The sequence below is a fragment of the Rhinatrema bivittatum genome, chromosome 6 (genome assembly GCF_901001135.1).
Source record: "Rhinatrema bivittatum chromosome 6, aRhiBiv1.1, whole genome shotgun sequence".
NCBI lineage: Eukaryota > Metazoa > Chordata > Amphibia > Gymnophiona > Rhinatrematidae > Rhinatrema > Rhinatrema bivittatum.
Window position 1 is genome coordinate 218,541,463 of NC_042620.1, and position 26,974 is coordinate 218,568,436.

General features: G+C 42.5%; 1 protein-coding gene across 3 annotated transcripts in view; it reads right to left on the bottom strand.

Moving 5' to 3' along the window:
• Positions 1-26,974, bottom strand: part of HDX (highly divergent homeobox) — a 200,913-nt gene that overhangs the window by 99,459 nt on the left and 74,480 nt on the right. For all 3 annotated transcript variants that reach the window (XM_029606566.1, XM_029606567.1, XM_029606568.1), the window contains exon 8: positions 12,060-12,267. In XM_029606566.1, coding sequence (XP_029462426.1) covers positions 12,060-12,267 — 208 coding nt within the window. The remainder of the gene's footprint in view (positions 1-12,059; positions 12,268-26,974) is intronic.

Genomic DNA, 26,974 nt, shown 5'->3' on the forward strand with positions numbered 1-26,974 from the left:
CACCAGTTTGGGAGCAGTGAACTGCCTCTGCTCTGACTGTATCTTATTGGAGCTTTGGCTTCCAGAGCTGGATAAAATACTCCAGATGAGGCCTCACCAATGTTTTGCACAGAGGCATTACCTCCTACCTCTCCCTAGGCACCCTAGCATCCTGCCAGTTTCTGCCCCTGCCTCACCGTTTGGCCAGTCTGAGATCATCAGGTATAATAACCACTCCCACGTGCTTCTCTCATTTGGCATTAAACATATCCATTTAGTTTTATGGTGCTTATTTCAACAAACGTTTGGCTGGATTTTATTTAAAACGGCCACGCATGCAACAAAAAAAAAAAAATGGGGTTACGCGGGTGGCCGGGCCTTGCACGCGTCGCTCGCATTTTCGAAAGGTCCGGCTATGCGTGTAACCCTCGTTACGCACAGACGTGCCGGGCCCAGAGAAAGGGGCGGTCTGGGGGGGGGGGGCAGGGCTGGAGGCGGCCGGTATAGCAGCCATTTGCCGTTGTGCCGGGGAAGCGCGAGCCGGCAGTTGGCCGGTGCGCGCAAGTTGCTTCTGCTCCAACAGAGCAGTAAGCAATAAAAAAAAAAACAAAAAAAAATGAAAGGTAGGGAAAGGGTTTGGGGGTGGGGAGGAGAGGGGAAGAGGGAGGGAGTATGGGTAGGGGGGTAGGGAACTTGGGGAGGCCCAATTGCATCGCCGCACGTAATCTTACAAAATTGTGCCCCCTGCACGGGGATTCTAAAATTATAATTATAAAATCCAGTGCACATGTGCGTGCGGCCATGGGATTTTATAGCGTGTGCACATGTTATACAATTGTTGCGTCCATGTGTGCGTGCGCACACAGCTTTTAAAATCTACCCCTTTATGTATATGGGGGACTGGTTATGATAAGAAAAGCAAGAATTTATTCATTTTGCAATGAAAAATGCAAGGGGGAAAAAAGCCCTGAAAAATAAGGCCATAATCAGTATTTTAAAAGGCAATTAAAAGAGAAAGGAAAAAATGTGCACAGATTGATATAGAAGTTATATATATGTAAATATGCTTCAAAATTTATTTATTTTTAATTATTGCCACCGTACTACACAGGGTTAAAGAAAAAAAAAAAAGGCATTGTTCTAGGTGCCTTGCCAAAATATTATATTGCTTCCATATAATTCAGTAAGGAAGAAAAGTCAGAAAGCATTAAAATAGAGAAAGAGAACAGAAATACCATATGTACTGTCACTTCTAGACAAAACTTGGTATTCTTACATCTATTAATTTCCTCTAGGATATTTATATCGGGACTTTATGGGACACATTCACTTTTATACTTTGCAGGCACATAAATTTATGTACAGGTAACAGAAAGATCAGATCCTTCTCTAATTTTTTTTTTTAATACTGCAGAATAGTAACCAGTTTCCTGCTTTGCACAATGATGTCAACTTTCAGAAAGGGAAAAGTATCATGACAGTTTAAAAAAAAAAAAAAAGTTTACTTTATTAGCGAAGTGTACATTGTGCTACTGTCTACAAGGACCTCTGTCTAGTGATACTGGTGTCCACGAGCACCTAAAAGTTCCACTTTTGTAGTCAGGTTTGGCAATGTGCTACTGTGATTTCATTGCTGCTGGGAGGTGGAGAGAGGAAAGACTTAAAAAAAAAAACAAGGAAAGAAAATGAAATCTGAAAAATCTAAAAGCTGTATCTTTCCTTTCTTGACAATTCTTCTACTAATTAGTATTGGTAGGGATCAAGTTCAAACGTCTGCTACTCTTTTACACTAACATTGGGGCATTCCACCTCTGTGGAGGGTCTCAGTCTTTGGATTTCATAATGAGTTGTGCGCCAATGTCTATGCTAAGCATCTCACAAGACCATGCTGTAGATCGTTCTGTTTTTTCATGCTCCCTTTTTATTAATTTTTTTGAGTTATAGGTAAGTACATGTCTTATTTGGCATCTATAAAACTGTCGGGGGAAAAAAGTATTTATTTATTTCAAAAGTTTATAGAGCGCGTAATCCCAAGTTCTATGCGGTTTCCAAGTGAAAAACGTATATAAAAATACATTTAAGAACAAATGAACAAAATTACAGATTAAACAGGAACAATACCAGCAAGACTCTCAGTGGTTTATATTAAGAACAAATTGAAAACCTGCTTAAATAGGTGGGGTTTTTTTCTCTTTTTTTAAAACATATTCCCAGAGCCTTGCTTACATAAAGTCAATGGAAGCCTGTTCCATAGCATTGCGCCTGCAATAGAAAAAAATCAAGTAGGCATTGGCCCTCTGATTGCAGATAGGTATTTTGAGCCAGGAGTTGATACGAGGAGATACTGAACAGGTTATGAATCATGGTTAAAATTTTATATTGTGTCTGGTATCCCAGGGGTATCCAGGGTAATGGGTTTAAAGGTAGGGTAATGTCATCATAGTTAGAGGAACTTATCGATATTCTAACAGCAGAGTTTTGGGCCTTGAACCAGGGTCTACAACGGTCAAAGGCTGTTTGAGCCAGTCATACCTCCTGACTGGCTCAATCGGCAATTATCTGCTGATTTACCGTATATCTGGGCAAAGTATATTCCTTGTCTGGATTTTGTAATATTTTGTGCCTTTGGAGGGAGGGGGGTGGTTATCTTACTTGTGACTTTAAGTTCTAAAGTGTGTGTTGGAGCTGGAAGCACAAAAAATTCCTACAAGTAAATCTCAACTGTTTAGTTCTCTCCCTCCCTAACCCCTGAGTTTAAATTTTCTTATATATTCATCCCTGGACTCCTAGATAATTAGCTTCATTTACTTCATCTCCCACTACATAGTAGTGGGAGATGAAGTAAATGAAGCTAATGTAGTGGGAGAGATTCTCTCCCACTACATAGTAGTGGGAGAGAATCTCTCCAAAAAACTCTGGATTTCTGGAACACATGCCAACAAGCCATCAATAACCTACTCACAAGCCTAAATCTTATCCTTAACCAAAACAAAACAGAATACCTACTCATCTCTCAAGATGGAACTTACTCACTCCCCAGCACCAACATCACCACCCAAATACCATTATCACCACAAGTAAGAAATCTAGGGGTCATACTTGATAACCAAATGAACTACAGAGCTCTCATCAATAATATAGTAAAGGACGGATTCTTCAAATTACAAGTCTTAAAAAGACTTAGACCACTCCTCCATTTTCAAGACTTCCGATTAGTTCTACAAGCAATCATACTCACGAAAATAGATTACTGCAACTCTCTTCTAGTAGGCCTACCCGCAAACGCCTTAAAACCTTTACAGATGTTGCAAAACGCTTCGGCAAGGATCCTAACCAAGACTAACAAAAGAGACCACATCTCACCCATTTTGAAAAGCCTACACTGGCTACCTGTCAGTTTCAGAATACTCTTCAAAGTGCTTTCATCAATACACAAAGCATTACACAATACGACCCCACTCAAGCTCAAATTCCCTCTCCAACTCCACACCTCTACTAGACCAGTGAGACAAGCCTACCGAAACAATCTACAGATACCACCAATGAAATCAGTGTTAAGCAAAAGAGCATTCTCCACAGCTGGTCCTAAACTCTGGAATACGCTCCCGCCAGAACTCAAATCAGTGCAATGCCACATTATTTTCAAAAAAAGACTTAAAACTTGGCTCTTCCACCAAGCTTTCCCATAACATTAGACTTTGCACAACCCCACACCGATGTTTGTCTGCCTATATTAGGCTATGTATATTTTATATTGTATCTCACGGTTAGTATCTCATTGTTAGTTAACCCATATATTTATCTCCAAGTTATTTCTACCTGTTTTTTGTAAGACATTCTCTTGTCACTGTTATTGTTCAAAATGTAAACCGAATTGATCAGTAATTCTGTTATTGGAAAGTCGGTATAGAAAAGTTCTAAATAAATAAATAAAATACATAGTAGTTCCTTACAGCTCAGACAATAGTAACTTAAACTGGCATATTGCTTGTTAAAATTGGTTCTCATATTCTACCTACTAATCTTTACTGCCTAACACTAATAATTTTAGTTTTATTTCAAATAACTAAACTCATTGCTAGAGCCTAATTTTTACCTTACCTTATCTATATGATTTTAAGGATTTCGTTTTTATTTAACAAAATGTCTTTCATTCAATGCAACAATTGTGGTGTTTATGTCCCAAGGCCTATCATTTGGAGAAACAAAGGTTGTCCCTTTTGCCTTGCTGTCTGCAATTAAAATGGAGCCAAGTCATCTAAAGGAGGAATTGCCCAGGTTTCAATTAACCTTGAACATTCAATATCACTCACCCGTCTCCCACAAAAGTTTCAGAAACCCAAGAAAAAATGGTTTACAGTGGGCTCAGGTAGAACAAGACATGTGACAGTCACCCACCTTCTTCAACTTTATGGTATCCTCTGCAGCAACCCCCACTCCCACAGAGAGGTCAGAAATCCAAGATTCGAAAACCCAGGAACAACTGGATAAGAGTGGGCTCTGGCAGAATAAGGCCTGTGATGAAGAGACACCCACTCTCCCCACTGTTACCCCTAAAAAATGTGTTTTCTGCATTGGAGAATGAAGAAACCTCAGCAATAGATTTTCATGTGATTTCTAAAAGTGAAGTCTCCCAATGCACCCAGAAGCCCTTCAACAGAATCAAATGTCATAAAAGAAAGCTGCTTGTGCTCGGAGACTCAGTCATCAGACGAACCAATTTGGAAGCACTTTTTGATGGTGATCTTCAGCTAGTAGGAATACAAACCAGATAGTCCAAGTCATTGAAGAAGAAAGTAGGAACTGTGATATTAATGTTATAATTCACCTGGGGATCAATGACCTCATGAAGTACAAAAAGATTTCCAAAACCTAGGAACAATAAGACACACTGCAAAGTCTATTGCCTTTTCGGAAGTATTACCTGATCATGCAAAGGGAAATGAGAAGCTATGCCATATAGATAATTTAGATTCCTGGCTCAAAAACGGATGTACAGGCAGTGGTTTGGATACATTGGAGGCCTGGGTCGAGCATGGAGCAGTAAAAGGCTATATGGTAAGGATGTCCTATATTTGTCTGTAGCAGGAAGGAGGATGCTAAGTGAGAAATTCAGATCATATATTACCAGACATTTAAAATAAACAATGGGGGTGGCAGGAGATGTCCAATGAAAGTGACATGTCATTAAAATCATCCATTATACCTGAAGACTGGAGGATAGCTAATGTAACCCCTATATTTAAAAAGGGCTCCAGGGGGAGATCCGGGAAATTACAGACCGGTTAGCCTGACTTCAGTGCCAGGAAAAATAGTGGAAAGTGTTCTAAACATCAAAATCACAAAACATATAGAAAGACATGGTTTAATGGAACAAAGTCAGCATGGCTTTACCTAAGGCATGTCTTGCCTCACAAATCTGCTTCACTTTTTTGAAGGAGTTAATAAACATGTGGATAAAGGTGAACCGGTAGATGTAGTGTACTTGGATTTTCAGAAGGCATTTGACAAAGTTCCTCATGAGAGGTTTCTAGGAAAAGTAAAAAGTCATGGGATAGGTGGCAATGTCCTTTCGTGGATTACAAACTGGCTAAAAGACAGGAAACAGAGAGTAGGATTAAATGGACTATTTTCTCAGTGGAAGGGAGTAGGCAGTGGAGTGCCTCAGGGATCGGTACTGGGACCCTTACTTTTCAATATATTTATAAATGATCTGGAAAGAAATACGACGAGTGAGGTAATCACATTTGCAGATGATACAAAATTGTTCAGAGTAGTTAAATCACAAGCAGATTGTGATAAATTGCAAGAAGACCTTGTGAGGCTGGAAAATTGGGCATCTAAATGGCAGATGAAATTTAATGTGGACAAGTGCAAGGTGATGCATATAGGTAAAAATAATCCATGCTATAGTTACACAATGTTAGGTTCCATATTAGGTGCTACTACCCAAGAAAGAGATCTAGGCGACATAGTGGATAACACATTGAAATCGTCGGTTCAGTGTGCTGCGGCAGTCAAAAAAGCAAATAGAATGTTGGGAACTATTAGAAAGGGAATTGTGAATAAAACGGAAAATGTCATAATGCCTCTGTATCGCTCCATGGTGAGACCGCACCTTGAATATTGTGTACAATTCTGGTCGCCGCATCTCAAAAGAGATATAATTGCGATGGAAAAGGTACAGAGAAGGGCTACCAAAATGATAAAGGGAATGGAACAGTTCCCCTATGAGGAAAGACTAAAGAGGTTAGGACTTTTCAGCTTGGAGAAGAGATGGCTGAGGGGGGATATGATAGAGGTGTTTAAAATCATGAGAGGTCTAGAACGGTTAGATGTGAATCGAATTTTTACTCTTTCGGATAATAGAAAGACTAGGGGGCACTCCATGAAGTTAGCATATGGCACATTTAAAACTAATCGGAGAAAGTTCTTTTTCACTCAACGCACAATTAAACTCTGGAATTTGTTACCAGAGGATGTGGTTAGTGCAGTTAGTATAGCTGTGTTTATAAAAGGATTGGATAAGTTCTTGGACGAGAAGTCCATTACCTGCTATTAATTAAGTTGACTTATATAATAACCACCGCTATTATTAACAACGGTAACATGGAATAGACTTAGTTTTTGGGTACTTGCCAGGTTCTTATGGCCTGGATTGGCCACTGTTGGAAACAGGATGCTGGGCTTGATGGACCCTTGGTCTGACCCAGTATGGCATATTCAAAAAAAGCAATAAAAGATATGGAGGAGAAAATAACAAAATCAATCAGCTCAAAAAAGCAGAACATCTGTCTACGAAGTGCAACAAGTCAAGGGAGAAAAACTGGAAAGCTCTGACTACAAATGCTCACAGTTTGGGCAATAAAATCCTAAACCTGAAGGGCCCTAATGGTGGAGGTGGACTGGGTCATTGTTGCTGTTACGGAGACATGGTTCACGGAGTCTCATATTTGGGATGTGGCCATCCCAGGCTATAACTTGTTAAGGCAGGACAGAGAGGATAGAAAAGGGAGAGGAGTAGCTCTGTATATCAAAAACTATATCCAAGCAATTGAATTGCAAGGGACGTGGAGTAAAGAAGAAGCTTTATGAACCGTCCTAAAAAGAAATATGGTACTTCCATTTTTACTGGTGTGATCCACAAGCCTCCAACCCAAACAGATGAACTGAACAAAGACCTGATCGAGGACATCCAAAAGTTGGGAAAGAAAGGAGAAGTGTTGTTTGTTGGAGATTTTAATCTGCAGGATGTGGATTGGAGCATACCTTCTGTGGAATCTACAATAAGTAGAGAGAGAGTGAATGCCTTTCAAGGTACTTTGCTCAAACAAATGGTAATGGAACCCACAAGGGAGGGTGCGATCCTCGATCTAGTGCTTACTAATGGGGATAATGTCTCTGATGTTCGGGTAGGAGCTCACCTGTGCAGTCGTAATTATTAGACAGTATGGTTCGATATAATTGCGATGGAGAAGGTACAGAGAAGGGCTACCAAAATGATAAGGGGAATGGAACAGCAACCCTATGAGGAAAGACTAAAGAGGTTAAGACTTTTCAGCTTGGAGAGGAGACGGCTGAGGGGGAATATGGTGGAGATGTTTGGAGTTATGGGAGGTCTGGAACGGGTGGATGTGAATCGGTTGTTTACTCTTTCGGATGGTGGAGGGACTGGGGGGGCACTCCATGAAGTTAGCATGGGGCACATTTGGAACTGGTCGGAGGGGGTGCTTTTTTACTCAGCGCGCGGTTGGACTCTGGAGTTTGTTGCCAGAGAATGTGGTTAATGCAGTTAGTATAGCGGTGTTTAAAAAAGGATTGGATAAGTTCTTGAAGGAGAAGTCCATTACCTGCTATTAAGTTCACTTGGAGAATAGCCACTGCCATTAGCAATGGTAACATGGAATAGACTTCGTTTTTGGGGACTTGCCAGGTTCTTATGGCCTGGATTGGCCACTGTTGGAAACAGGATGCTGGGCTTGATGGACCCTTGGTCTGACCCAGTGTGGCATTTTCAACCTTTTGCGCTGCCACATCTGACACAGCTTACGTCTCCTGTAACTGTTGGACCCAACACAGACATGCCCTCTGCCTAAAACTGCTGCATATTGCAACTCTTATGTCTAGGGCCGAAATTTCAAATATTATCGAGATGAAGCTCCAACTTGTGGTTCTGCACATTTCTCAATGTCATGGACCTCACTACTAAATAGTAGTTTTCTTAGTAACTGCCGACACTGTGTCGACCTTGCAAAGCGCCTAAAGGCTCTGTCTCCTCCAGCAATGGATAAAGTTTTGACACAGCCTTGCTAACTCTCAAGCTGATCTCTGGAGCATTCCACTCCTAAACCACCTTCTTCACCGACTTATGGAAGGGAAATGCCTTTGTAAGACCCTTCAAACCATCCAAAATAGGATCCACTCCCTCCAAGTCGGACTCTTCTTGAGAAACCTTGATTACCAGCTCCTGGAGCACATGTAGAATCAAGGGCCAGAGCTCCTCTTTGCGAAAGAGATGAACTACTTTGGGGTCATCCCCCTTGACTACTGGGATCTCCTCTGGTCTCCAGCTGGATCCACCTCATCAGGTCTCTGTGGAGCCCCTGAGGGATCCATCATTGCCCCATCAATGTCCAAATCCTCTGAACCCTCATCTAGTCCATCAGTCTGAGAGGAAAGACCTAATACATGCTGAACACTCGAGGAACGCTTCCTTGTTGTCTGCACTGGTCTCCGTACTAGCTGTGGATCAACTGAAAGCCTGGACCAGGTTCAAGTGTGCAACACTCTTGCTGCCTTCCCTGCTAAATAGGCTTGTGCATCAGTAAAACAAACTCTGTGGAAAAATACTAAGGGCTCAGAAACCAGGCTGAAGGGAAAATCCTCCCAATCAGAGTCACCCTGCTCTACCTCGGAGCCAGAAACCACCAGGAATAACCTTGGTGGGGATTCCCCTGTCTCCCCACTGACTGCGAAAGGCCAGTCCAAGCATCAAAGATTGCTGCTACTCCCACACCGACAGTGAGAGGAGCTACAGCAGACCTGGCATCCCATGGCATCCGATGCATAGGTGCAGCAGCAGCAGCACCACCACTTAGATTCGAAGAGGTGGCAGTCACACCCAAAATGCCTTCCCTGTCGGAAAGGCAGCCTAAACAGAGTCCAGCCCTGGAGTGGCAAGTAGACCCGTGCACCATTCTCCATGTAGCTAAGATCACATGCCGCCAGTGATTTACCCCACACAGCCGGCACTAGCAAGCCCTGCACCTCTCAGTGCTGCCGGAGGAAAAGAATGTAAAAAATAGAAAACAAGCACAGTGAGGCAGGTCTGCCTTTTGTAAACTTTTTTTTTTTAATCTAACGTACGTCCCCAACAAGGAAGAAAAATATAAAGGGAGTATACTTTCCTGCTCCCAGTTTGAATCTGCAGCGCTGCCAGAGGGTTCTAAGTTGACTTAGCTGTGTTATGAAGGGGAGGGATCTGGACCACCAGATTTACATCCCATGGAACATTAGACCGAGCCTAAAAAAGAGTCATCAACTCCCTGCTCTTCCACCTCAGACCAGGGAAGATGGCCCCACCAAGACCTAATGACCCCCTGGGAGAAATCCTCCTCCTCTCCTTCAATTGTTTTTTTCTTTTTTTTTTTCTTTTTATTCCAGAAATAGAGGTTTACACCATCTACCAACTGCTGGAGACAGAGAAATACTGAGAGACTGCAGGTGGCACACTAGGTTATTTAGCAGTGTCAGTAAAACTTTCTCTGTCTCCATCTGCTGGCAGGGATGCAAAACTCAGGAGTCTGGACTGATCGGGGTATATGCAGGAATGCTGAATTGGTCCCTTGTGCTTTATGCAAGCATTGCTACCCCAGGCAAGCTTTATCCTACCCTAATTTGGGCTTAAATTTAAAGCTGTGACTCAGATTAAGAACCACGCTTCAGCTAACAATACTTTTGATAATTCTTTAGAGAGGGCTGTTATCTGTAATAATGAGAGGCATATACTAGTAACGTTTCCCGGCCGGAGGGGTGGGGGTGGGGTGGAGGGGGATTAAATGAGCCTGCTTTGGTTAGGATAGGGAGGTAGACAGATGGAGAGAAAGAGAATGCACACTGGAGAAAACCATACTGCAGCTTGCTGTCATACTATAAAAGGATCTCGCTTCCTGTAAGAAGCATCTTCAAGAGTCAAAACCTCATATGTTATTTCCCTTCTTAGTAAGTCATAGAATCAGTGATTTTTACTCCCCAAAAAAACCCTTTGTGTATAGAATGAGCACATTCCTCCCTTGCAAACATGAAACCCACTCCTAAGTGTATGGGAGGCATGGCACAGAATATTTGTCAGCAGATGGCAATCAGGACAGCCCCTTTTCTCCCCAGTTTCCAAATGTCTACCAATAAATTTGCCAATCTAATTTGTTTCTCAGGATTTCTGCATTTATGTATGCTGTCATATAAACCTCTAAATTCATTCATTCATTCATCCTTACATATAAAATAATATCCTGAATGGCTTAAACCTGTAAAAAATATGGAGTATGTTCTTTAAACTTCTTCCCAGTAATTGCCCTGAGCCTCTTGTAGACTCAAGTCAGAAATTGCTTTGCACTCAATGGAAGGAACTTGGTCGATGTGGTGTATGGTCAACAAATCATATCACATAAATTAATCAGATCCCATCCATGTGAGGTATGCCAGGCCAAGTTTTGTGAACACGGCTGCCAGAGAACTACAAAGAAGCCATTGCAAAATAATTAAACAAAAAAGTTACTTATCTGGGAAAAAAAACCAACGTTTTTACCAACGCACAGTAGGCATTACTGTCTGTACTTTAGAAGAAAGGCTTATGCTTTGCGTACGTCTCAACATTTCATACAGCAGGTACTATGGATGCTCTTCCACTATGCCCCACAGCAATTTCCCAATTTCATTCATCCTCTCCTCCCTCTGTCGAGCTGATGTTTAGAACACTTCTTTCTGCATCCAAAGGCTCTCTGTTTCTTGCATGTTTAAAGCAGAAAGGAGATCACTTCACCAGGCATGTTTCATTTTTGGGAGGCATCTTCTTGCTTTTGCAAGTCAAGAAGACAAGACAACCCTCAGTTCTTGCAAAAACAGTATTTTACTTCCATTCTCATACTTAACGTAAAATAACGTCCATAGGCTGGGGTCAGCTGAAACCCCAGTGCCAGAGGCAGTTTAGAAAATTATTTCCCCAGGCTGCAGGTGGTATTAGATGCATTGGGATGGCACTACCACGAGATGCTTCATGTCCATCACCATAGCACTTTACTTTTATCCACAATGGCAGGTGTGGCTAAGAGGTGATTGCAAGAACATCGCACACTTGATTCATCTAAGGACATTTATTTAAAAAGCTGGGCCAATTCTTAATGGACTTTGCCTGCTGCAATTATCTGTTAAATTATTTAAAAAAAAAAAAAAAGTATATATACATATTTAATAGTACTACTGCTATAAAGGAAAGGGCTTTCCATTTAAGGGGAGATTGTCAACTCAGCACAAAAGAAAAAAGGGAGGTGGGCCCACAACTGCATATATTTTCTTTTACTTTGTGGCCATGCCCCAGTGAAAATCCCAGGTCAGTATGAAATGAAGGACCAAATTAACAAGAAGAGAAAAGCAAAAAAAAGACAGAAGATTGTATTCACCCCCTTCCCACCCACCATAAACTCCCAAATGGTACAGAAGTAAACAACATGCCACTGTGCCTCTCTGCCTGAGGTGGGCATCGCTCATCAAGGTCTGCAGTGTCCTGGAACGAGATGCTAGTTTTTCTGCAACTCTAATGACACCAAGAACAAAGTGCACCACCCATTTCAAACAAAGGTATCTGACAGAATCGTTATATCACCTTACACGATACTACTGCAGAAGCAGGCAATTTGGAAAGTGAAGATTAAATAAAATAAATCTTTTAAAGAACCTTAGTGCAGAGCACCCAATTCGAGAAAAACAATATGTGAAAACCAGATAGTGTACAGGTAAGATGCAGGAGACTTAAAAAAAAACAAAGTAAAATAAAATCACCAGCAGCTTCCCCAGTGCCATACCTTGTGAGCTCTCTTCAGACAAGCAAATTGATACTTCATCATTCCGATCGTTGTCCTCTCCTGCGTCCAAGGCAGTCTCCTCTCCCGGCGTAAGCAGCAATGAGGTGCCTGACTCCAGCTGATCGGAGAAATCAGCAGGGCCCCCCCGGGGCGGAGGGACCTCAATCCCCATTAAACGATACTTCCGTCTTCGGTTCCCAATCCAGGTCTTTTCAGATCAGAAGTACACACAGAGGGTACAGGTTAGAGAGAGAAATGATATCATCTGAGTGAGAATACGGAGGCTGATGTAATAAGGTATGCTAGGCTCAGCGCACGCATTTATTCCCATTTGTGCGCACATTTGTGTGTGCACAACTTTACTCATGATTTAATAAGGATTTTGATGCATACAAAACTGTACACACAAATGGGAATAAAAAAATCGTGAGCACAAATTAGTGCTCCTTCATGAAAGTCCCATATTAAGGAAGGAATGAGTTATTACTCCCCAATGCAGGGAGGTGAATTAAACTCCTGAAGGCTTAACTCACATTTTCTTAATGCTGGAAACTTCTGGGTCAGAGACAGAGTAAAATTAACTTATATTTTTGTGCCAAGGGTTAGTCTATAGTGCTGTGCCAGCACAATGCCAAACAGAGATGAAATCCCAGATCCAGGACCACCTTGGCACAGCAACATAGATATAAGAACATAAAAATTGCCATGCTGGGTCAGACCAAGGTCCATCGAGCCCAACATCCTGCCTCCAACAGTGGGCAATCCATTTTTCAAGTACTTGGCAGATCCAATAACGTAGATCTAGCCCCAGAAATGTGAGAGTTAACGTTCCTCCACTTCTGACCCAGGAGTTAAATTTTGAAGCTGAAATATACGAAGCTAAGCACTGGGGTACCAGAGTCTTGGATCCTGAGCAAAAGGGGCTCTACCCTGAGATCCCCAAATCCAATATGCAGCATTAGTGTATGTGCAATTGTCTATCATTACGTAAGCTCTTTTAGGGTAGGCACATATAACAGCATAGTTGTCACCATTGTTTAGTGCTCGCCATATGTCGCTGTTGCCTCAAGCTTCTCCAGTTTTGCATAAGTCCTGGCAGAACGGTTGGCCAGGATGGAGCTGGACAATAGCAGCATGATGGGGGAATGGAAGGCCTCATGCACCAAACCGGAGAAGCATGAGGTTTCAGCAAGAGCTGCACAATTGTGCCCCTAAGAGCTTATGTAATGACAGACAGTTGCACATGCAATAACTCTGTGCAGTTGTGACAACTGTGCTAATAAATGCCTGCTGCAAAGACAAGCACCTTTTTCTTTTGTAACTTTGTTTGTCTAATGTGCCTTTTTGGTTAATTTATGTGTACAAATCATGATTTTAGTGCATCATTTTATGCACGTTAACCAAGTTTTCTGCATATAGATCATGTTTCCTGCTTGCTACACATTTGTGTGCGCACATGTTCAGTTAGTGTGGGGTTGGGTTTTTTTTTGTAAATTCAACTCCGGATGCATTTGCAAACAATGACTTTACAGCATCAAGAGTTACCTCATTTTTCAGTGCATGCGTAAAGAAAATTTGTGCTAAAATTTAGCTCACATTTCATTAAATAAGCCTCTCAGAGGAAGGAAATATTTGCACTCAGCAAAATAATCAGAAGGAGCCTTGTCTAGCCTCCAGCATTCCAAGTCACACAGAAGGATTTCACATGCAAGAAAAAAATCTTACAGGCAAACAAAACTGGCCCATTCTGTTCTTTCCAGTGCCTAGAGCGTCTTCATGCAGGGGATGAATACACTGAGCCAAACAAGTTTGGAACCTGTCCTATCATTAACTCAAATGTAGCCAAAACAGGTATGCACAAATTTTCAAACACAGTCAGTGACTGGCAATATTGAACCTCCAAGTAGGTGATACTATTTAATTACTCACACTTCCTACTACATATAAATCACATAAAATCTATTGATAGCAAATGGATATCAAAAAGTCACACCTTTATTATAAAAATAGAACTTCAAAGATAAAGAGAGATGGTGCTTTGCTGTTGGAAGCACCTCAAGTAACAGACACAAAAAATATGAATATATGTGTATATCTGTTTTTATTTAAAAAAAATTATATAGCACTATAGCTGAAGTTCAAAGCAGTTTACAATAAGAGGAGAAAAACAAATAACAAAACAAAATAAAAACATATGAGCCACAAAAAAACCCCAAACAAATTCAGTCCTCATAGTCTGAGCAAAACAAAAAAAGACTTCAGTAATTTCTTAAAGGTTTTAATGCAGGAGGTTGCTCGCATCTGGTCAGGAAGACTGCTCCACAAAGTTGGACTTGCCACAAAGAAAAGGTCTTTCCCAAGTTTTGCACTGACAAGCTTGCTTAAGCGACAGAACAGATAAAACTCTGGTCTGCAAAGAACGCAGTGTGCACTGAGGGTTATACGTCTTCAGGAAAGCACAAATCCATGTTAATATTATTTGCTTAATTGCAATATTTTACAAAATTAAATCAAAATGATGAACATAATAAAATTTAAAATTACAAATTAAAAAATAAAATCACAAAGATAATTCATAAAATAGCATTAGTTAACATATCATGAATAAACATTAATAAAAGTAATCATAAATATAACAAAACTGAGTAAATATAAAATAACAAAAAATTACAACAAAACAGGTCCTGATCAGAAAACCAGAGATAAAACTATCCATGAAAGATAAACTAACAGTTATTATAAGCCTTAAAGGGCTTTCCTAAGCTTGTCGTAATTCTTCTCCAGTCAAATAGCCAACAGTAGAGAATTCTACAGGCTAGAAATTGGATAGCAAACACACAACAAGGTGGAATCGGTAAAATGGACTTTATTGAATCTTGCCCGACTCTGGCCGAGTTTCGCTATACAAGCTGCTTCAGGGGCTTTTGAGTCACTTGATTGGCTCAAGTGAGCACGGACTTCGCATGCACTGTGTCCCAAAACAACAATCAGTGAACTGGCAAGATTCAATAAAGTCCATTTTACCGATTCCACCTTGTTGTGTGTTTGCTGTCAGCCATCTTGGATCAGTTACCGGTTTGCTTTCTTAGAAATTGGATAGTCCACATTGTCCAAAAACTTATGAGCAAGAGATACAATCTTATATTTTACTCTGGCATCAATAAGAAGCTAGTGTAGCTGATGCAACACAGGGGAAATGTGGCTCCCAAGGCTTGTACTTGTCAAAATGCAAGCAGCAGAGGTTTGTGCAACCTACAAGACTTGAAGTGTAGACTGTGGCAACCTCAAATACAAGGAGTTACAATAGTCTAACCCAGTACATATTAGTGCCTGTAAAACTGTCCGGAAGTCTCTAGGTTCCAATAAGGGTTTTAAATTACGCAGTGTCTTCAAATTAAAATAATCAGCCTTTGCTACTGTGTTTACTTGAGGACACAGGCTTAAATTGGAGTCTAAAGTAATTCTGAGACTCTTGACCTGTGATATGACAGGGATTTCACAACCTTCAAAAATAAATTTTGAAGGCTTATCTGCCACAGCAAATCTTTCAAGGATAATGAATCCAATCTCATGAGTATTACTTGTAGATATTCTGAAAATCAGACTTGTCTGCAGCCCTTGAAGATGGCGCATAATGAGACCAGTATAGATTAAGTAAAAAAAGAAAAAAGATTTAAAAAAAATTAATTAATTAAAATTTGCTCACCTGAAAACAGGGTTTTCCATAGAAAGTAGGATGAATTAGCCATTACACATGGGGACATCATCTGATGGTGCTGAACAGACTTTACCCAGCATGTAGGGGAGTATTTGTGCACGCATGCTGCCACATGAGCCTCTCAGTTTATAAAGAGATTGTTTCCACGAGATAGTCAATTCTCCAGACAGGTAAGTAGGTATTAAGAATGATAATTCATCCTGTTGTCTAAAGAGAACCATGTTAAGCAAACTTTCTTTCTCAGTCAACAAGCAGGCATGAATTAGCCATTATACATGGGAAGTCCAAAGTTAAGGGCTGTACAGTGGAAGCACTTATTAAAAGACAACTCAGCTTCATCAAATGGAGAGTGGTCTACTGACAGAAAAGGCTGTGCAAAACTGCTTGCCAAAACTTACGATCACTCTGAGTCATGTTGTCCAGACAGTCGTGGGATGTAAAGGTGTGCAAGTAGCAGCTTTGCAAATGTCTTCAAATTGAAGCGGCCCTGAGAGGAGCCACTGAAGTTGCCATGGCTCTCAATTGGTGAGCCTTGACAGTATCTCTCATCTGTAAGCCAGCCCACACATAATAGTGTGCTATATAGTCCACTAGCCCAGTTGCATATGGTGTTTGGCCACCACCGCTTCCAATCTTTTGGAATTGAAAGACACAAATAGTTGAGGAGCTTAACTATGAGTTTGGGTCCGTCTCAAATCATATGCTAGGGCTCTTACAGCTCTTTCTCCACTGTGTGCATGTGGCCTCGGGAAGAAAGTAGGCAGCACAATAGCTTGATTAATGTGGAATGCAGACACCACTTTTGGAAGGAACGTAGGGTGAGTATGCAGAACCATCCTATTAAAAAAAAATACCAGTATGTGAGTAGGAGATCAGAGCTTGCAATTCACTTGATCTTCAAGCCAAAGTAACAAGAAACACCATTTTCCAGGTGAGAAACTAAGCCTTACAATTAGAGAAGTTTGAAAGGAGGTTTCATAGCACTGGAGGTTTACTGACCAAAGGAATGCCACAATCCTTTCATAAATTTGGATACAAAAGGGTGGCTAGAGATCAGAGTATGTTCCACTTGCTAATGATACACTGCAATAGCGCTGAAATGAACTTTGACTGAAGAGGTATTAAGGCTTGAGGATGAAAGGAAGAATAGATGCTGAAGTAAATCCCCCAGGCCACAGGAAAAGGGATCCCCAGTTGACTGGTCTTACATCCAGGTCAAGGATCTCTTCCACTTGAAACTGTAGGACATCCTAGTTGATTTTCTAGCTGAAATTAGCATGCCCTCCATTTCCTTCAGAAAGAGCAGAGAAGATTACTATGCATTCAATATCCAAGCCATGAGGACCAGATTGGATGGCAGAGCTGCCTCTCTCTTTTGTGATGAGGATCGGAGATATCCCCAATGGAATTGTAGACTGCGCTGATGGACGAGATATGGAAACCACACTTTCTGTGGCCAGGCTGGCGCAATGAAGATTATCTTTGCCTTGTCCTGAAGGAATTTCTGGACAGTTCTGGTGATTAGAGAGATTAGAGTGTACGCATAAAGCAGACCAATCTTCAAATTCAACAGAAAAGCATCAGGAGCTAATCTGTACTTTCTCAGATGCATGGAGCAGATCTCTTCTATCTTTTTGTTATCTTCTGAGGCAAACAGGTAGATCAATGGCCATCCTGAGTGACTGAATAATTTGTGACTCCTCAGTCCAAAGACTATTCATGCCAATGCAATACTCCACTGAGGCAGTCTGCAAGTGTATTCTGAATTCCTGGAAGATACGTTACACCTGTAGATGGGCATTGTTATGACTTGCCATGACCAGATTCAGATTGTTTCCTGGCAGAGAGTGTAAGAGAGACCATACCTCCCTGTTTATGCAAAAAAAATGGCCACCTGAATATCTGTCTGGATTAAAATTCTCTTTCCTGAAAGGAAGTGAGAGAAAATTCTCAGAGTGTGTAATGAATGGCTTGTGGTTCCAGTAGGCTGATATTCAGATGACTCGCCACTGGGCACCAACATCATTGTCTCCAGGTAGCTCCGGTATGAGCCCCCTACCCCTTGGTGGAGGTGTTGGTAAATAGAGTCACTCAGTATGGTGGGACACTAACAGAAACCCACCCTCATAACTTCCAGATTCATTCATCACTGAAGGATTGCCCTCATCCTGTGGATAATCAAGATTTGGTGAGATAAAGGTTGATAGAGCTGAGGCTACTGGTTTCAAAGGTCCCACTGAAGGCCTTGCAAATATAAATGATTCATAGGCATTATATCCACTGCAGCAGCCATATGCCCGAGTAGAACTAAGATTGACCTTGCTGATATTCGGGCCTGCTGAAGGAGACACCTTATGAAACCCCAGAGCACTGCATCTCTTTCGGTTGGTCGAAGCACTTTTTCCTGAAGAGAATCTAGCCAGACCCCTATAAACTGAATCTGTTGACCACAAACTAGGTTCAACTTAACAAGTTGACTAAGAACCCCAGGGACTGAAGGAGCTAAATGTTTTTCTTGAATGATTTTAGAATTCCTGACAGGGATAGGCCTGCCACTAGCCAATCGTCCACATAAGAGAACATGCAGACACCCTGCCAATTTAGCTGCGCTGCCACCACAACCAAGCATTTCATGAATAACATCAGGGATGCAGAAAGGCCAAAATGGAAGTACCTTGCATTTGTAATGAATGCCCACCACAAAACTGAGGAACTCCTAGTAGGAAGCATGAATGGGGATGTGTGTATAAAGCATCCTTCAGATCCAAAACATGCATCAAATCCCTTAGTTGAATAAAAGGAGGATCATCTGGAGGGAATTCATCTTGAACCTCTCCCAAACATTTTGTTCAGTCTTCATAAATCCAGTATAGGAGTCTATTCCCTCCTGTCCCCAATTATTGGGGAATTAGGGAATACTGGAAATAATACTCCTGGCTCCACGCCTTGGAAGGTACAAGCTCGATCACCTTCTGCAGAAGGAGCTACTCCACTTCCAACTATAGTTGGGCAGATTGAGAAGGGTCTGAAATGAAGACCAAAATCTAATGGGTTGGAGGGCAAGAGAAGCACAAACAGTAGCCATATTCCACAATTTTCAGGATCCACATATCATTATTGATCTTGTGCCACTCTAATAGGAAGGATTCAACTCTTCCAACCACTAGTAGTTGTGGGGAAGTGAGCATCAGGGCCGTCAAACTGGTATTCAGCTTAGGCTGTGTCTGCTGCTGAGTCAGGCTGATGCTTCTCCCTCTGATGCCGAGCAGGAAACTGCTGCAGCTGCTGCTAGAGGAGATGGGGGCTCATTAACACTGAAAGAATAAATGTGGCGTCTTGGGAAGAATGTCACTTGTATGAGAAGACGCAGTATCTAGCCACAGCTGTATGATCCCCCCCACATCTGACAGTGATATGGTGTGGACTGATGCACCTTAATTAGAAGTTATATATGAGAGTCAATCAAGCACATTTTCCTGGAGACTGATAGCTCACAACCATGCAAGTCTCTAAGCTCCACAGGCTACTGCCAAAATTCTGGCTATGGTGTTTAAAACAGCAAATATTGAATGGATAAAATGCTTCTCCCATTCCTCCACATCTTCCACTACCTGAAGAATGCTTGTCTGCTCTGGCAACTGTTAAGTACTTTAACTTCTAGACACATTCATGCAGATGCTGCACCATATGAGTAGCCACAATCTGGGTACTCAACATAGAATTCTGGAAAACTTCTCTGTCAAATTATTCTAATAACTTTAGGTCTTTTTCCAGGATCACTGTGCCTTTAGTCTGCTTAAATGCTGGCTAGACCTCCACAGAGGTGTGCAGGAGTTGGACTGCCTCCAAACCTGGGGCGGCTTGTACTCTATATTTTAAGTCCAGTTTCCAGGCGGCTGGAATGCATAATGTAGGTGTCTGCCACATTTTCATCTGGAAGTCTGGCTTATGAACTGGCCTAGTCACAGAATCCGATGGAAATTGAAGGGTCTCTCATTCCTAATATTGATGTTTGCAGTCAGCCATTTTATCCAAGAATTTTATCTTCTGTCTTCAGGCATTAAGGAGGCAAAGAAAGTATTTGTTAGCTATGATTATTGGGCTCCCATTGGTTGAGGGACCCTCTAAGCCAAAGGTGGAGCAGATGCATCTTTTTCAGAAACCCAAATGGGCTCATCCTCATGGAGTTGGCGGAAAGGCTACAGAATAGCTTAGCACCTTAGCTGCAATGGGGGCTGGCTCTGAGGCACTTCATGCTATGTCAACAATTCTCAAAGATTAGTGCTCCTCTGTGTCGATATTGATGGCAGTTCCTTATGCATCATGATGTCCACAGCAGGACTCTTGAGCTTATGCGCTGAAGCACTCTATTCTGGTGCCAAGATGATGCCATAGTTATCCACGCCGAGTGTGTAGATAGTACATTCGAGTGCTTGCTCCATGCAGATGACATGGATAGCTTCTTGGGTTGGGTAGAACAGGTAACTTGGCATCATGGGGATCTTCCATGCCAGAAACAAAGACAGCACTGGCAATGATGAGGCTACATTCCTTCTTGGCATTGAGGAAAGGTTGGCTTCTGCAGGTCCTGCACTGGTGGCACCGATCCTTCTTTTCAACTCAAGACAGCCTTGAAGTGGGTTCTTCTTGCCACTAAAGTACCATGTCTCTTCTGATGCTGAAACCTTTTAAGCCATGCTCAACTTTTGACCTTGGACAGATCAGGAACCCATCGCCACAGCAGGGAGGAGCCTTCCCCATGCTTGAAGGGATGAGAGAGGGAAATAACCCATCTTAACTCCTTGTACCATGTGCCCAAAGATGCTTTGCTCTTCAAGAACAGCTGCTATGCTGCTTGGCATTGCACCAAGGTTTAAGGCTCTTACCCATCATTGCTTTCTGAAGGGCCTCCATCTACCAGATGTGATTACAGCTCAATGAGTCATGGTCTTGCCCTAAGCATCAATAACAGTCAGACTGAGTATCTGTGATGGAAATATGTTGCTGACAGATGCAGGCCTTCTGTGATAGTGTAGTGCCAGAGTTATGAACCCAAAAGCAGGAGTGGGCTGGATGCAGATGAAACAGGCTTGAATAAGTCTTCTACCTGTACCAGCACTGTACCAGCAAGTCTTGGACAACAGGAACAGGAACATACCCACAAGGGAAGTTAAAGGTGCACACAAGGAGCAGGACAGTAACAGGAACCAGAAAACACTTAAAGAAAACAGAACAGGATTGACTAGGACCAGACAAGAACACAGAGGCAAAGCAGCGATCAGACAGGGAACCCAGAAGCAGACAAAAAAACAAACAAACCAGGATCACAACAGCAGAAAGCACAATAGGAACACAAAATATGTGGGCCCATGAGAAGGACCCACATAAGGCCACAGTCTAAAAATAAGACTAGGACAGAAGCCAAGATCAAAACTTAGACCAAAGCTCTTGCAAGGTGCAGTCTAAGAGGCTGGAATACAACAGGACCATACCAGAACAAGAAGGCTACGGCAGCATAAACAAGACATAGAGGTGGGAGGACTAAGAAGGCAGTCCGAGAGGCCTACTGAGGCCCTCTGATGGTGTATGGACAGAACTGCCCAACAAGTCCTCACACCTTAAACCCACTTAGAATGGGCTTCTCGGCATTGGCTTCTATGACTTTGATATTATTTTGTTTTAAACTAAAATTTAAAAGTACTGTTGGAGGGGCTGCCAAGGCAGCAGTGGAAAAGCTAGCAATGCAGAAAAAATAAGAGGCAGTAGACCTCAATAGATAAAAAAAAAAATTGGTGAGAGAGAATGGGACATGTCCATGCAAAACCTGAAACGAAGAAAAGCAAAGAATAGTGGACCCTTGTGCTGTGGTGTGGTTGATGCAGCCTAGTAGACAAACCTATTAGGCCCATGCCAACAGCTGATTTAGTCTGGAACAAGACTGGAGCTTCATCTATACCAGCCTCATTCCCCATGGGTTGAGCCTTTGGGTTCCAGGGACCGGCAGAACATAGGCAAGGGTCCCCCACAGGGCATATAAGATAAGAGTCCAGGACTGGGTCATGGTCAGGACAAGTGTCAGAGAATAATCAGTAGTGAAGCAGAGGTCGAGGCAGGTGGCAAGCAAGTCGTAGGCAAAGTCCATAGCTAGGGTCAGTGGTGGGCAGGAGAGTAGTCTGGGTCCGTAGCAGGGTCAATACTGGTCAGTCTGGAGACAGGGTAGGCAAAAGGAGCTTAACAAGGGGACTGAACAAGGCAAGGCAGGATCAGGAATGCAGGAGTGCGTGCACATATACTGCAACCAAGCAGGAAGACCTGTTGCTATGGCTAGGAAGAGAGTGTGGACCTTTATACCACGACGGGGAAAGTTGGCGTCCTGGAGTGAATGCTGCCAGAGGCGCCCAGAGAGTAGGACTGCTGGTAGCATCATGGCGACATTCTTGCCGCTTTGATGTGGTCTGCGTCCTGGGGCGAGTACTACCAGTAGTGGGACAACCCTGCGGCTGGCAAACGTTATAGTTACCCCCCTTAAAGTTTCCAGGCTTGACTTTCTGGGGGAACAGTTGATGGAAGTCTTTCATCATCTGGAGAGCTTGAAGGTTGGATACAGGTTCCCAGGAGTTCTTGTTAAGACCAAAGTTCTTCCATGAAATGAGGTATTCCAGACAATTACGATGTCTCCTAGAGCCTAGAATTTCCTGAACTTCAAATTGAGTGTCTGATTCAGATATTACATCTGTTGCAGGTGAAAAGGCCATGATAGAAGCAAAGGTTTCAAAAGAGATACATGTAATACACTATGGATTTTCAACACAGATGGAAGATTTAGCTGACAAGCAATTGCCTCTGTCAGAGCATGGAGAATGGCCAAATGAACCTAGGGGAAAATTTGGTTGAAAGCATCTTGAGACAGATTTTGAGTGCTCAGACACAATTGGGTAGTGGTCGGCGTCTCTTAGCTTGTTTTTTTTTTTTTTAAAGCAACCGGCAGCTGTGATGAGCAGTTGATGTGTTCTGTGCCATAAATCTTAGAGATTGCAACTCACAATATTATCCGCTGGACAGGAAATGAATAGAGGTACTGGAAATGGTACCTGAGGATGGCAACCAAAGACTATCTGAAAGGGAGAGGATCCCTAGAGCTTCCCACATGGTTGTTGTGGCAGAACTCTGCCCATGGTAGGAGAGAAGCCCAATCATCTTGGCGCTCATTGACACATATCCTTAGGAAACTTTTTAGGATTTGATAAACCCTTTCAGTTTTCCCACTGCTATGCAGATGATATGCCTAAGTAAAGACCAGGGTGATGACAAACTTATTGCAAAGACCTTTCTAGAACCAGGCAGTGAATTGGACACCCCGGTCTAAGATGATATGAATAGAAATCTGTGGAAACAAAAGATGTGTTGCACAAAAGATGTGTTGCACAAAGAGGCGAGCTAACTCAGGGGCAGATGGTAAGCCAGGGAGGGGAACAAAGTGAGCCATCTTGGAGAAGCGATCCACCATATAGTGTGTCCATTTGAGAAGAGATGGTCAGTGACAAAGTCAGTGGTCAAGTGGGTCAAAGGTTCCTCAGAGGCTGGCAAAGCTATAACAACCCCCAAGGTCAAGCCTGAGAGTTCTTATGCCTTGCACAGGTGGGACAGTATTCCACATAACATTTCATGTCCTACTTCACTTGAGGCCACCAATAACAGTGGCTGATTAGTTCTAGGGTTCTAGTGACCCTGAGAAGACCTGCCAGATGGGAGTCATGAGCCCATTTAAAAACTTTTTCCTTAAGACATTTGGAGATGACAGTTTTCCCAGGAGGTAGTGGTATGGCAGTAGTGGCACAATTCTCGCTGAACTTATGATGTGATGAGGAGCCTCTGGGGCGTCTGCCATCTCAAATGATCAGGAGAAAACATCTCCTCGTTTATTAAGAACATAAGAAGTTGCCACACTGGGTCAGACCGCGGGTCCATCAAGCCAGCATCCTGTTTCTAATAGTGGCCAATCCAGGTTACAATCACCTGGGAAGTACCCGAACATTAAATAATGCCAGTAATAGCAGTGGCTATTCCCTAAGTCAACTAGTGTAAAAGCAGTTTATTGACTTCTCCTCCAGGAACGTATCCAAACCTTTTTTAAACCTAGCTACACTTACTGCCCTAATCACCATCCTCTGGCAATGAATTCCAGAGCTTAATTCTGCATTAAGTGAAAAAGAATTTTCTACAATGTGTTTTAAATGTGCCATTTGCTAACTTCATTGACTGCCCCCTAGTCCTTCTATTATCTGAAAGAGTAAATAACCGATTCACATTTACCCATTGTAGCCCTCTCATGATTTTATAGACCTCCATCATATCCCCCCTCAGCCGTCTCTTCTCCAGGCTGAACAGCTCTAACCTCTTTAGCCTTTCCTCATAGGGGAGCTGTACCATGCCCTTTATCATTTTGGTTGCCCTTCTCTGTACTTTCTCCAGTACAACTATGTTTTTTTTTGAGATGGGTAGACCAGAATTGCACACAGTATTCAAGGTGTAGTCTAACCATGGAGCGATACAGAGGCATTATAACATCCTCCGTTTTATTTGCCATTCCCGTCCTAATAATTCCTAACATTCCATTTGCTTTTTTGACCAGCGCAGCATACTAAGATGACAAGTTTTCCTGGTTGGTAACTCCTAATATGGAACCTAATATCATGTAACTACAGCATGGGTTATTCCTAACATTCTGTTAGCTTTTTTGACCGTCACAGTACATTGAGCCGATTTCAATATAATTAGCCACTATGATGCCTAGATCTTTCTCCGCAGGGTGGTAGAGTAACTCAAAATTGAAGTAGTTGAAAAATAATGGACCACTGGTTTTGGCAGGGATTTGACCAGTGCACCTGCAGTAGGTATTCCAATCACCATTTATAGAGATCACAAAAATCTGGATCTCTGGCTCCTAAGAGGTGGCACCATTCCATTTTAACTGCTAGGACTTCACAATCCCCAGTGGTGTATTCTTTTTTTTGCTGGGGTGAATTTATTTAGAAACGTAGGAGCATGGAAAAAGAATCCTGTGTTCAGCATATTGAGCGAGGACAGCCCTTATTCCAATGGCAGAGGCATCTACCTCCAGGATGAACGGTTTTGACAGATCCGGATGGCGAAAGCAAGACTCAAGGAGGAATTCTTGCTTGAGATGCTTGAAAGCCTGGATGGCCTCTTCTGGCCAATGCTTGGTGTCAACACCCTTTTTTGTGAGGGTGGTGAGAGGAGTCGCCAGTAAAGAACAGCCAAGTATGAACTGTCTGTAGTAATTGGCGAAGCCCAGAAAGCATTGCAAGCCTTTAAGTCCCATAGGTTGAGGCCAGTCCACAAAGGCCTTCCTCTTCTCTGGGTCCATACAAAACCCATTCCAGTAGATGATGAAGCCCAAAAATGGCAACTTCTCTTTTTCAAAGGTGCATTTTTCTAATTTGGCATATAGCTGGTTCTCTCAGGTTTCTGCAGGACCTGCCAGTGTTGTGCCAGAGACTGAAAGAAGTTGAGGATATCATCTAAGTACACCACCACATAAAAGAGTACAGGTGGTCTCGGAATACCTCATTGACCATGTGCTGGAAAACAGGCGCATTACATAGGATGAATGGCATGACTAAATACTCATAATGGCCAACTTTGGTATTAAAGGCTGTGTTCCATTCGTTGCCCTCCCAGATCCATATAGGATTGTATTAGTCTAGCTTTGTGAAGATTTGTGCCCCTCTGAGACTGTCAAACAATTCTGTGATTAATGGTAAGGGATAGTGGTTCTCCTACATAATCACACTGAGGCTCCTATAGCTGATGCAGGGTCTAAGAGAACCATCCTTTTTCCCCACAAAGAAAAAGCCTGCGCCTGCAGGGAAAGATGAGGGCTGAATAAAGCCTTTTTCTAAATTTTCCTGGATATACTTAGTCATGGCCTGTGTCTCTGGTTCTGACAAGGGGGCATCTTCCCAGGTAAGAGATCTATCAAGCAATCATAAGAGCGATGAGGCGGCAGTGTCTTGGTCTGTTTAGTTAACAGATCCAAGAAGTCCGTATATTGAGGCGATAAACTAGGTATGCTAAATGCCATAGCCTGAGCTACGGTGACTGACTATAGGGCAGGAGCTAAGCAATTCTGATTGCAAATAAGGCTCCAACAGTCACTGATTGCTTGGCTCCAATGGGCTATCAATGACCAGCTGATGAAGGCAGAGCCAGGGCAGTCCAAGAACAGAACCGACTGCCTTAGCTAACACATAGAAATTGATACATTCACTATAGAGAAGGCTTGTCTGCATTAAAAGGGAAGCAATGACCAACGTTATATGACCAGGCAGAGGATCTCCATAAACAAACAAGATGGTGAGGACACTTGACAAGTTGAATGTGGGCAGGTTATATTGCTGAACTCTTGCCTCTTCGATAGTTTCCTCCTGCCCCAGAGTCAAAGAAAGCCTCTGTGTGAATCGTGGTCTCCCCAATGCTGATACAGACAAGAACCACTTATTGTGGAGAGTGAGAGACTACTTAGGGTTGCTGCTCCAACCAGCTAAGGAAGCAAGTTTCCCAGCTTCTCAGTGATGTGCCCCTGATCGGCACAATATAAACAGATTTAGTTGCCTCCATCTATGCTTTTCCTCCTCGGTAATCTTAGAGCGACCCAGTTGCATAGGTTTCTCTGCTGGGGTGGTTTGCACTGGACTGGATAAGGATGACAAAGAATGCTGGAGCCGAGGGGGATCAGAGGAATGGCTGGCGAGGAACTCTGTTTTTCTGTGCATGCTCCTGAAACCTAAGATCCACCTTAATGGCTAAGGCAATCAAGCTGCCTAATGCAGATGGAATATCATGCCCTGCTAACTCAACTTTGTTTTTGCAGACAATCCCTGCCAAAAGAGTGCCATCTGGCTATCTTCTTCCCAGCCTAACTCTAAAGCCAGGGTTCAGAACTGCATCGCATACTTGCCTACGATGTAAGTCCCTTGATCTTCAGAAGTTTGGTAGTGGCAGATGTAGCATGGCGGGTTCATCAAACACCAACTGAAACTGCTGTAGGAATTCGATCTAAGTTCCAAAGGAGCGGATCTTCTCACTCCCATAGTGGAGGCACTCAAGCAGGGTAGAACCACCAAAAAGAGACAGCACATATATTATCTTTGTATCAAAGGGAAATGGAGCCACT